Source organism: Neltuma alba, unplaced genomic scaffold (assembly GCF_004799145.2).
Source record: "Neltuma alba isolate B1F8T4 unplaced genomic scaffold, ASM479914v2 tig00004418_pilon, whole genome shotgun sequence".
Classification (NCBI taxonomy): Eukaryota; Viridiplantae; Streptophyta; class Magnoliopsida; order Fabales; family Fabaceae; genus Neltuma; species Neltuma alba.
In genome coordinates this window covers 1-12,655 of record NW_021633698.1, presented here as the reverse complement: position 1 = coordinate 12,655, position 12,655 = coordinate 1, and the positions used below count along the sequence as shown (strand labels likewise).

At 39.4% G+C, this 12,655-nt stretch overlaps 2 protein-coding genes and 1 pseudogene across 2 annotated transcripts; 1 reads left to right on the top strand and 2 right to left on the bottom strand.

The window, feature by feature from the left end:
• Positions 1–2,047: 2,047 nt before the first annotated feature.
• On the top strand, positions 2,048–2,496 carry LOC114744647 (vitellogenin-2-like). The gene has a single exon (XM_028932812.1). The coding sequence runs from the start codon at positions 2,134–2,136 to the stop codon at positions 2,470–2,472; it is 339 nt and encodes a 112-aa protein (XP_028788645.1). The 5' UTR covers positions 2,048–2,133; the 3' UTR covers positions 2,473–2,496.
• Positions 2,497–3,791: 1,295 nt separating this feature from the next.
• LOC114744652 (laccase-2) lies at positions 3,792–6,453 on the bottom strand. Its single transcript, XM_028932816.1, has 5 exons — positions 6,260–6,453; positions 5,988–6,139; positions 5,477–5,850; positions 4,391–5,356; positions 3,792–4,260 (listed from the first exon to the last, which is right to left on the bottom strand). The coding sequence occupies exons 1-5, from the start codon at positions 6,401–6,403 to the stop codon at positions 4,130–4,132; spliced, it is 1,767 nt and encodes a 588-aa protein (XP_028788649.1). The 5' UTR covers positions 6,404–6,453; the 3' UTR covers positions 3,792–4,129.
• Positions 6,454–10,419: 3,966 nt separating this feature from the next.
• On the bottom strand, positions 10,420–12,349 carry LOC114744656 (zinc transporter 1-like; annotated as a pseudogene).
• Positions 12,350–12,655: the final 306 nt, after the last annotated feature.

Genomic DNA, 12,655 nt, shown 5'->3' with positions numbered 1-12,655 from the left:
AGTGGATATATGGATGGATCCATCGCTAAAATTCAACAATATAATGAAATGAAAGAGGATGTTTGCGTTTGATTAATAGGAAATCCTCAAAATGAAGGCTGTAGGCCAACATCTTAGAGTTATCCTTTATTATGATGTGAAAATGCAGCACAGTGCAATAGCTTCCTTTTGTTTTCTAAGGAAGCGTGCCGGTTGAGTTCCTATATTTCCACCCCCTTTGGTTTCCTCTCTCTAGCTTTTTCACTTTAACTCCGATGTTAGAGGGTTTCTTGTTTTTCTGTACAAATTTGTTTTTGTGTTGTGGATATGCAAGATCTTGACGATATATGAAAGTATGAGTATTTTAATTTCTGATGGCGAACAGAAAAGCTGGGGGCCAATATGCGTAATGGCGTACTGTGCAGCAGAATCTGTCCCTTGTAAGATTTGAAAAAGTAGAACGTATAATAACCCTTCCAACAATATCACAGTCAAACTAATAAAATTATTAGTTAAGAATAAAAACACAAACAGACTTGGTGAGATCAGTGAAATGATAATCACAGCTGCAGGAGAATAATCTGTCCCTTCCAAATTCAAATTATAACGTCTTAAGGTTCAAGAGTAGCTTGTAAGTTGTAAGCCTCCCATCATATCCATCACAGTTAAGCTGTTAAAGTGGGAATAAAGGGAAAACACAAACAGATTTGTGTTGAAGGGCCATCTCCTATACATTTACCATTCTGAGCCGTCCGCCCCCACCCTGACCATCCCACGTGCACCTCACATGTCTGCACGTGCCGCTCTTCCCCTCGCGCCAAACAAAAAATTCTGAAACATGTTGAGGATTTTCATTTGCGCCAACCGCAACACACCACGTGACTTGATTTTGACCATTCCTCATTCATGCTTCCTGCTGATTGTTTCTCATCATATATTCACTTTGTTTTTGCCCCCTGCGTTTCTCTGGTTGTGGGCGCCTCAGAATTTCACGACCTTTGTGCATTTCTGCTGTTCTTATTGCAACACACTCCTCACAAAAAGCCCTCCTCTGGGCTCCATCGGTCAGCCTCCTCAAAAATCTCTCTCTGTTTTACTCTGCTTTTGAGTTTTGATTACCCCGTCAAATTAATTAGCATGACTTGCACATGCATGCTCCGCAAAATTTTTGACCGGTCAAATGATAATCTTCATAACGAAAGGTTTTTCTTTCAATATATAAAAACGCTTCAGATCAAAATCCTTCACATGTCAAGTTCAGCAGCAGCCAGAAGCACACTTAATTAGATGAGAATATTCAAATCAAAATGTACAGCTTCATCACTGCGGAAGGCTTCTAACTACTGCTCTTCTCACATAAGTGCCATGTGCTTGTGAATCCAGGACTCTCTAGATTAATCCCTAAGGAAGAACTAGCAATATAGTAATATATATACGCCGCTGCTAATAATTTTATAATGAGCATAGGAATGGATTCTAGTTTTATAGGGGAAGCAAATGTAGATGCACAACCCAACAAACAGCACCGACTCCATGCATATGATGCAGAAGGAGGAGTGAAGATGGAATATTATTGGAGCGATGACCATATCTACCGCTTCTCTGTTTTACCACGAATAATGCTTTACCATGATTATTATTATGATGCAGCTCATGCCATATTTTATTTCATTTTTAAACCTGAGAATTAAAGGGAAAAGCGAAGCCAGATTATTTAGAGTGGGAATTGACAAACAAGAGTCATGTTCCTTGGAAAACGGGAGGGATTCATGAACATAATTAAATCATTAATTGTTATGTGAAGTGAAGCCCTCTTTTTGACTATCAAGGAAGGATGCAGAGTGATGTCAGGGGCGCATTCATCCATGTGCACATTTTCTGCTATAGCAAGAGGCATCTTGACCGAACGCACAGCTTGAACCTTGTCGAATCACTTAATCATCATCGCCTCATTCTAACCATTGCGCCCCTTCGCAACAAAAACCTTGGGATATATGCTCCTTATTGCTTCTTTAAATTCACCACGAAACAGTACAAGTTTCCCTTTTTTTCCTTGAAAAAGAAAAGAAGAATAAATAGACCACAGAAACAAAGAGGGAGGCACAAGGTGGGTGATAGCCATAGGCGTTGCTGTTATAAGTTGGCGTGTGGGTGATGGACGACAAGTGGAAGGTATCAAAGAAGGAAAGAGGCTCGAGTTCAAGCGGCCAAGCGTGGAGCTCTAGTGACAGCAAGTCAGTATTCGCCAGGAGTGCCTCAGCAAAAAGCTCCTCTACTTCTAACTCTCCTCTGCTTCGAAGCTTTTCTCACAAGGCTCCTTCCTCTGCATCGTCCTCCAGCTCCAAGTCCAATCTTCCCAGGAGTTTCTCCCAAAAGAATTCCACCTCCATAGGTAAAAAATGCACCGATTTGGCCAAGGAACACAAAGCCAGGTTTTACATAATGAGGCGGTGTGTTGCCATGTTAGTTTGCTGGCACAAGCATAGAGATTAATTCTTGAAGCAAGTATATAGCAGAACAGAACACCCTAGCTAGGCCTACTTTACATTCTGTGGCTTTAACTGATACAGATCCAACCTTTTCTCTTTCTCATTTTTCAATATAGATTTGATTGTAATGACGACTAAGTTGAGTTGAAGGTTTTAATTACACTACACATTGATTTATCGTCATGCCTCTTGTTCTATCTCATCATCTGTCGATATCCCGTCTCTGTCTCTGTGGTTCTCTCAGTCTCTATGTTTTGGTTTAGAAGGGAAAGTCTTCCTTTTTGGTGGAGGAGAGATAGATTCTCTATAGCTTCTTGAGGGTGTTGGAGACAGCAAATATATATATAAAAAAAAAAAAGTATGTAGATATGCCTAGGAAATGCAAGCCACATTCCTTTTTTCCCACACACCCGATCGACGTGTTCCGTCCAAAATGTTGCGACGTCGACTTACATGACTTCGTTTATACTTTATTGTTCTTTTCCCTGACTTCAATGACACCCTCAAGGGGGATTTTGCTATTTGAAGCTACTTCACCTCGTAGCAATTCATTTTTGAAGTTGGTGGGAATGTGATCATCGATTTGAAATCTTCATTCCCTGTTCTCTTCTCACTAACCACTCCATCTTTTTCTCGCAAAATGGCTTTTATCAGGCGTTACAATTTTACTATTGCAAGGCTCAACTGAAAAAATGCAAGTCCACTGATTAAGTTGATCTTTTGGTCATATAGAAGCTCCGTGACCAGGAAAGGAAGAATGAAGAGAAAGCGAATAGCAAAAATTGACCCGAAATCTCGACTTCGCCTGAGATGAGAATTCAAGATTAACGCTAATAATATCTCACCTGTCAGTTTTTTTTTTTTGGCCAGAAGCTTATTTTTGTTTATTATTTACATTTCCTTCCATAATAACAGGTCTTTACGTTTACATTTGTGAAGCAGCTTTCCCTTCATCTCTCACATTTACATGGAAATCATGATGAAAGAATATACCATCAAACTCCTATGCAATGGGCTTCTTGTTTTTCTTTTTGTGTGTTGTTTTTTGTGTTCTTTTTTGGGGGGCGGGGGAATAATGACATATCAAGAGTAAGTATTCGATTCAAGAGTCAAGGAAGAGCAACCTACTGAACGTAAACCTCGCGGCTTCAGTATTTTTACTGGCATCAGAATTAGATTTAGAATGGTCAACACTCGAGTCAAAACGTTCGAGGTGATTTATGGTGAGGCGGGTCAGCGAGAATGCTGCAAGTATATTTGATTTATGTTCACGTGAAACTTGCAGGGGAAAAGCCGAAAAGGTGAGCGCACCGAAGACAACAATGGAAAGAAGAAATATCATATTCAATTAATCTCATATATTATTCATCAGTTCTTTTGGAAAAAGATGGACGTACATTCCTGGAGACACAATCCAGTAAAACACGTACCCGAAATTTCCTTCAATAGTTTAGTGCAAGGACAGAGTCTCAGAACATCAAACTGCCACAACCCAAAACACAAGTTAGACACCAATTTTCGTTTTCTCTTCACCCTTATTGACCACGCCGAGAAGAGGGGAAAAAGATCTCGGCAAAATCCTATAGCTTAAACCAAAGTAGAGAAAGAAAAGAAGGGTAAGAGATGGAGAAATTTGTCGGAGGATCAAGAAACAAAAGAAATCAGCACTTGGGGAGATCACGCGGAGGCGGAGGCAGCTTTTGATCAGGGAGCTTCCCATCTTCCACAATCCAAGCCATCCTCAGTCCCCAACTCAGGTGTACATCGAAGTGGCAGTGCATGAGCCACACCCCTGTTTCATTCATTCCCCGCATATCAAATCAAATAACTCTCATCCCATAACTTCTAATTCTAATCATGAATTATGGACTCCGAATTAAATAAATTTTATTCACGGTGAACAGAGATAGAACAGTACTCACCTGGGTTGTCTGCCAAGAAACGTATCGCAGCCCATCCCCCAGAAGGCACACCCACAGTGTTCCTTTCAACAGGGTCCAAAAGGTTAAACTTTTGTGGGTCTGTCATAGGGTTGAAGTTCCCAAAACCTTGACCCACAACGTAAAAATTGTACCCATGGAGATGCAAGGGATGGCTCTCAGCTCCCAAAATGCTTGTGCCCTGCAATACTACCTCCACGCTGGTATTAAAGGGTATGACTAAAACCTTAGTTCCGTTGCTGACCCCGGTGTTATTGGGAGGCGTACCCGTATAGTTAAATGGTGTGAGTGGGAAAGCCGGGAAATCAGGGGTGTAATTTTCAGCCAGCCCGAAGAAATGCTGTTGCAGGATGGCCACGGAAGGCAGAGCAGAAGATATGTTATTCATGGAAGCCTGAAATTTGGATGTATTAGTGGGCCCTTGACAGGTTTGGTTTTTTGGGCATGGGCTGCTCCCAAGGCCCACGGTGAAGAAGAAGTGCCTGTCCACTATCCGGGGCACGTTGGCTGGGTACTCGGGACTATTCAAACTACGAAATTTGCTGCTGAAATTGGCGACGGAAGAAGTGTCGTTGATGGCAGGAAGGGCGGGTTTCGAGAGGCGAAGACTATTCAAACCAACATGGTTGGTGTTGGAGGGGGCTTGATATTGAAGAATGCCAGCAACAGTGGAATTGTCGAAAGTGCCCATTCCAGTGAAGTAGGGTCGGGCCAGAATGAAGAAAGTGGCGTTAGGGTAAAAGGGTTTTGTTCGGAGAAGAACGTTTGTGGTTTGTCCGGGTGTGACGAGGATGGTGTCGGAAGTGAAGGGCTTGACGTAAGATGCATCGGCTTCCACCACAGTGAGGCTGTGGTTCGCTATTCGGAAGAAGAGCTCGTCGTTGAGTGCAGCGTTGATCAGTCGGAGCAGGTACGTCTTTCCCGCTCTCACCTTTATCCGGAGCGTGTCTGCCCATCATCATAATGACCATCAAATGCTTAATAAACTGTGGCGAACAAATAATGAGGAGGAGGAGGAGGAGGAAGAAATTAAGAATTGTGTTTGTGTTTGAAGTTGAAGTACTATACCATGAGCGGAGCAATTGTAGAGGGGCCCAGGGAGTCCGTTAAAGGTGTAGGCATCGGAGACATTGGGACCCGCACCTGTCCGAAGAGCTTGTGAAATAACAGCCTCTGGATCCTCATTCCACCACTCTCCCAAGAGGATGGTGTGTTCCTTGTAGGGTTTGGGAAAAGGATAAGATTGGTTACGCCTGGGCAGAATAATGAGGGGACCATAGACGGATGCCCTCAACCAGGAGATGTGAGCATGCCAGAACAAGGTTCCCCTTTGCCCCACAATGGTGAAGTTATACACATAGCTCCCCCCGGTTTGAATCGGACATTGGGTTATGTACGATGGCCCATCCGACCACCCGCTCCTCACTTGTCTCACTCCGTGCCTGCAGTTGTTTCACCCATCATTAATACTATAAGCATTCATTCATGCATGCTTCTATCTATACATTTTCTTATCTGTTCACGTTACATATATAAGTGATAAGAATATGGAAGCTCATCATGCCCAATATTACATTACCAGTGGATGGTGATATTGTTTGCAACGTGATTGACCACCTTGACCAATAATCTGTCCCCTTCTCTGGCGACAACGCGAGGCCCTGGAAACTTTCCATTCACCGTCACCATGCTCTTTGTGTGGCATAGCCTTGTAACGTTAATCAACTTTACCTGTAGGAAACAAAATGGAATCAAATTCACTAGCCATCCTGGAGAGTATAAAATTAAAGTTACTTCTAACGAGCTAGTATTATATATATATATGCATGCATAGAGTGTGATTATTCGTACATCGAACTTGTAGTGCCTTGTGATGCCTCCTGCATGGCTTGAAGCAGCGACAGCAACGTCAGAGATGGTCCAAAGGAAGCAGGTGAGCAGAAGCAAAAGACTCAATACTGAAAGAAGTGAGGTAGGGATCACTTTGTTGAACATGGTCAAGTTTTGCTGCCTCCACCACAAGTGGTAATGATAATTATTGGATATTAGTTGCGAGAAAAGTGATGAGAGACTTGGGGTTATATATAGCTAAATTATCGAGCAGCGTTTGGTCGGTTAGGTATCTCGTAAATTTCCGGGTTTAAGAACGAAGCATTCCAAAGGATCGGGACTCTGAGTCTCCAAGAAAAGATTTTTACCTACTCCTCGTCATGGTCCCATGTATATTCCAGTTTTGGAGTGTCGTTAACGTTATTTTTCATTTTTAGTCCTTCATTCTTGTCATCTTTGAATTTTACTTCTCTGGAATATTTTAATGTGAAAACTGAAACTGAAGCTATTGACACGTTTGAAATAACGGTTAAACCATCCATATCAGAAGTTCAGAACCATTATTGAAATTCCAAAACTATGCGATTAATTCTTCCATTATTAAACTTTTTTCTTGTCAAAGACAATTTTTTGCTTTCAGGCAATCGAGCATCAAAGCGCAGCCTTTTTTCCTTTTATCTTTTTTGCTGGCGCCGTGTGTATATATACAATAGAGATTCCTCTTATATATTGAATGTTTGGCGTGTATGCTAGATTAATTTCAGCCAACTTTACGTTTGGGAAGGATGCTACCACCTGGTGATGTCCATGGGTCAAACTCAAGCCCACAAAATAAATCAATATAAGGACACGATCGAGAAAGGAGGTGTTCGAAAGTCGCTAGCCAGAAAATTTAGAAAGGATAGATGTGGTTCCAACTATATAATTAATTGACGCTACAAGCTAGAAGCCTAAATATTACTAGCTATTGTTGGAACTGCTATCTGCATGAAAGGTTTCTTCCATGCACGATAATGCTTCTGCGAAACACCCAACAAGTGCGCGAGTGTATCTGTTTTCGGGTTTTGAAGAGATATAATGGAGTAATTTTTGAAGGATATGACCTGATTTATACTAATTAATCTTACTCGACCTTTTTAATGGTCATTGATGTGTCTTTTAAGTTTGGGGTATTTTAATTGTTGATTAATGATTATTATGTCTTTATCATCGTTTCGAATGGGGAGCTTTTTTTTTGGGGGGGGGGGAGAGGATTAATAGTTTACGGAACTTCAGGTGAAATGTTATTTTCTAACAAGAGTTTGTAAGTGCTATGCAATATAAGTCAAATTGAGCATATATATATATATATATATATATCTAGCTGCACTTGATTTTGTTCAGAAAATTAAAGAAATAATAGTTAAGTCAAAAAATCGACATATAATTATTCAGTTTAATTAAGGATAATGCATGATTATGCAATGAATTGCGCCGCGCTAGCTTAAAAGTTGATGAAACAAGTAATGAAGGATATATAGTTATATATTGCTAGCTAATGGCAAATAAATAATCCCAATGGAAATTAGTGAGCGTAGATATGGAGAGGTGTATGGGTCATATTTTGATGGCTTTTCTTATTGGATGGCTTTTGTAAGGAATCCGTCAACTGCACCTATCTACCACTGCTATCTAGCTATACTTAGACTCTTTAAGCAAGGGAAAAACAGGCATCAAGCATATATATTTAGACTTGCTAAGCAAGGCAGATATGCATATTATCTTTGAGGGATCATATGAGGCTGAGGCAGAGTCAGGAGTTAATGACATCTCGTTGTCAAGAAGGACTGAAATTGGGTGCGAGACTGGTTGGTGATGGCACCATTCTCAACCAAACAGCACGTTAAGGAAGTGATTCAGAGGTAAAACTTCAAAAGAAATTAAAGGAGAAGGACACTTTGCCAACCTTTTCTTCAACTGACAAAAGCTTCTTCAAGTCTCTGTCATTCCCTCAACTTTCACTCTCACATCTCTTACTTAATCTCCAGGATCAACTAACTAAAGAGCCATCGACAACAATCTGTGTATGGATTATGATATCATGAGTCAAGCCACTTCTGAATCATTTCTCTTTTGGATCGACACGAATACTCTCCTTTGGTAAGGAGAGAGGAAGAAGGTTTTTATTTTATCATATTTATAAGTCATTTTATCAGATTTTTAATATTAATATACTATTTTATGTTTCATTTATTATTGTGCAGATTATTTTATTTTTACAAAAGTGCATACATCAAATAGAAATAAAGTTTAAAAGATGTTAAATTTTGAGGCAAAGTTAATGAGATTTAAGATAGAGTAACATCTTATCCTATCTCTGGTCCTTTTTATGAGATATATTAATCATAAATTTGTTAATATTATGAACAGTAATAAACATCTAAAGAATTTTTTAATAAAAAATATGTCTTTATTTATAAGAGGGTAAGAGAGAGATAGAGTATTAAAAATAAAATGAAAGAAACTATATTTTAAAAAAAAATGATGCAATAATAAGTTAAAAATAAAATTCGTAATAATACATTTAATGTTCACATGACTCTAAAGTCCAAACTAAATCTTATAAAAATAATCGGATCAATTCAAAAGTTTGTTCTCTTGGGTACAGCTAGCAATTGAAAAGTTTAGATCTTATAAGAAAGAGCGGAGGAATATTAATCAGTAGCAGACCCAATTAACCACGTATGCATGTACCCGATGGTGCATCTTTGAGTTAAAGCTTAAAACTGAACAAGCTCGAGATGGCGAGGGGGAAATTTGTGGCTGCTTGTGCTAAACAAGGATCTCAGCGACCAGTCTCTCACAAACACAGGCTATTTAGTTTGAAGTTGTGACTTGTGAGTGCCCTGAATTCTCTGAATGAAAGCACTGAGAGATTGAGGTATGATATAAAATCCCTCTGTCTGATGAGTGATGAGTCAGTGGAATTGAGCACACTGTATTTATTTATTTGAAACTAAACTCCTTCCCTATGAGGGATGTGTTCTGCTTCCTCACAGCACTAATTATGACAAAAGCAAGCCTCCCTGTGAGCAGCAATTAATGCTCATTGATTGTCCAAAAATATCTATCGCTGATTTACTATTTGTGTCTTCATTCTCTTGAAATCCAGTGAGGCGAAGCCCACCGTCAGTCTCAGTGGATCCTATCATATACTACCTTTATACGAGACTCTCTTTGATTTTTATACTGATCTTATATATAAGACTCCAATCTATTTTATTTATCATATTTACTCAAATTTTTTTAAGATAGTCATTCTAATAATTATAATTTTAACCAACATACTTGATTAGTAAAGATGTTTTAGGAAAGACAACACCTATTTATTACAAATAACTGACTTAATTTTTTTTTAATTTTTTTAAATTAATTAATTAATTCTTATAATTATGAGGAAAGGTAGAATTATTCATATCTCATTCCTCCCCCCGGGGGGTTAGGTTATTCCTCGAGGATTCACCTCAGGCCCTTGTCACTATATTGGAAGATAGTACGTTCTTCGCCATCTTTACAAAATTCTGTTTTATTTTTGGTAGCTCTCTTATAAATAGTCTTTCCGGTAGATCAGTAACCAATTGACTACCGAATTTTTTATGCGATTGGTCTAGAATAAGTACTTTTTACTTTGTAAGAACAAAATAATTAAAATTTTACATATATAGAACAAAATAATTAAACTTTTATACATATACAAGGTTAGTATAATGCTATAGTACTATAGAGAATTATATATGATCCTTGTGTTGTGACTAATTATAGCGGTCACTTCGTTATTTTTCTAACGCACAGAAAATGATTAGATAACCTGCATTACGGTACGTAACTACTAAATGATGATGAAATAATGAATTATTGAAATTCTGAAAGTAACAATCATTTTGGAAAAGTATAAACATTTCAAAATGACTAACATTTTTTTTTTAAATTTGGCGAAAAAAGTGACTAACAATTTGAATAAGATGAAACAACACAAAATTCCATGTGTCAGCCCAAAAAAGATAATAATATTAGTATATGGCAGTGCCTCAAATATTGTGTCAAGAGCATTAAAGTTTTTATATATTTTATTTTTTTGTTTCCAAGAAAATACTGTCTGAGCCGTGGAGTGATTGAAGCTAATTAACAAGCGGAGACGACAATAAAAATGAGGAGATCATTACGATTCTTGTTGCGGACACAGAAAATTATGGTACATGGCCTTTACAATTATTCAGTCCCAGAGAAATAACCTCAAACATCTGATGACTCGGGCATGTTAACAAAGCATCACACACACATACCCACACATATACAGCAATACAGAACATGAAGCCACAGAATTGCAAGAGAATCGGAATGATATTAGTGGGCGAATATATATAAATCAGTCCCAAATCATGACAAGGGCTATAATAGCGACCCCAGAAAGAACAGCAAGAAACCTAAACCAAGGAGAGTTGAAACGGGTGGTTGTTGTGGGTTTGAAGCCCTTGGATATCAAGTGATTGATGGCAACATATATGAAAACCCCACAAGCAAGACCCATGGAGATTGAGTATATCCAATCTGCTGTGCGTCCCTCTGCTGTGGCGTCGATGGCGATTCCTATTCCCACCCCTACTGGGCTTGAGACTGCAAACGCTAAGGAATACGCCACCGTTGTCGCAAACGGTCTCTTGGGCAGCATCCTCAGCAGGGCGATCCCCATTCCTATCGCTGCAAATATCTTGTGCAGCGATATTGTCCACAAGTTTCTCCATGCTTCCCCTTGCTCCCTATTTCATTCATTCATTCATTCATTCTGTTTTCAGACAACAATTAACAATCTATGTATATGAAGGGCGATTTCTCGATCGTTAACTAACCATACTGTGTTTCTGTTGCACCCGTGTGTCACGTATATTTCATACGTTTCCTAGTTCGTATATATACACATCTTAATTGGATCTTTTACAAGACATCAATTCAGGTTTAATTCTGAATATGATCCTAGGCTGGCTGAGTCGACTGACTGAACTCATCAAATTAAAGGGAATCTCCTCAGAAAAACACTAGCTAACTGATTATTCATACGCGTTACTTCTGTTGAGGATATTCTTCTTTTCACATACGGTACTGTTTTCCTCTTTAATTTAGCCCTAAAGTTTCAGTTATATATGGAAGCTAGCTGACTTAACTGTTCGAAGGTTACATCATTGCAAGGCTAGCTAGACTAGTGTTCATTCGCCACTTTTGTGAAAGACCGGTGCTAAATGCCTAAATCGATGCCAGCAAATTATATTCTCAAGATGCTCTTATTCGTAAATTGAAAATTGCTGTTGTGAAAATAGTATGATAGTGGGATTCCATGAATTTTTGGTTAAAATAATGCATCAGTATGATAGGCTTCCTGCAGGAGGAAATCAACAAGGTAATTTCCATAAATATAAGAAACACACACACGCACACATACTGATTATTGAAATACCTGAAACTCCGACGGCAATACCCTCAAACACCGAGTGAAAACACAAGGCAACAATGAGAAGGATGGTGTCTCCCACGTTAGTAGTCTTCACAAAAATGGGGTTAACCTCCAATCCAACCTCTTGGGCATGTTCTTGGGGTGTTCTTCCTCCTTCCAGTTCCAACACCTTGGCTTCCCTCTCCTTATGGCTGGTCACATAAATCACTACACAATCACCAAGCATGGAGGAGATAGCCCGCACAAGCCAGCATGAAAGCGAAAGGGTATGTTTTGGTGGTGAGATCACCGAAGGTCTCGTTCGCATCGCTCAAGAAATGTATCATAGAGGTTCCCAAGAAAACTCCGCCCGCGAATTGAGTTCCCAGAAGAATAAACCTCTCGTTCCAACGGAAAAAGTACGGTGACATGCCGCCGGCGAAGGTGCTTACTAGTAAAATTATCAAACACCATATTTTTACTAAGATCAGGCCCCTTGAACGCAATCTAACTACCGTCTCTCTCGTCGCTGTGATGGTCCTGCCTCCGTGGGCTTCGATCGGACTCAGGTGCCAGCCAATGAGGCACAGAAATAGAAGCGTTGACCTTAGGGCAGCCATGGAAACCTACAAATGTTGTATACCTGGATGGCTAGCGTACGTGTTTTGCATATATCACATGTATGGTTTTGTACTATATATGGAGCTTGTACTGCAATTTGACTTTTCTGGGTTATGTACTACACCACACCCCATGGGCAAGGCTTTTTTTTTTTGCCCCTTGGGGACTGACACCATAACGATAATAATAATGTTTTGAGATTGATCCCTCCGTTTACTACAACAGATTAAGCTTATAAGGCTAAGATTGTCGTCTTGTGTAGTACTGTGGACAACGATGACTGATCATAAGGGTGAAAAAAATTGGTTCAGTTTTATTATAAATCTTTTCTT

What these genes read in the sequence shown, in the direction of transcription:
- LOC114744647 (XM_028932812.1), top strand. Translation starts at nt 2,134, where the DNA reads ATGGACGACAAGTGGAAGGTATCAAAGAAGGAAAGAGGCTCGAGTTCA.
- LOC114744652 (XM_028932816.1), bottom strand. Translation starts at nt 6,403, where the DNA reads ATGTTCAACAAAGTGATCCCTACCTCACTTCTTTCAGTATTGAGTCTT. An exon ending in AACAATATCACCATCCACTG is followed by an intron (nt 5,851 to 5,987) that starts GTAATGTAATAT and finishes AAACAACTGCAG; the next exon opens with GCACGGAGTGAGACAAGTGA. An exon ending in TTTCTTGGCAGACAACCCAG is followed by an intron (nt 4,261 to 4,390) that starts GTGAGTACTGTT and finishes TGAATGAAACAG; the next exon opens with GGGTGTGGCTCATGCACTGC.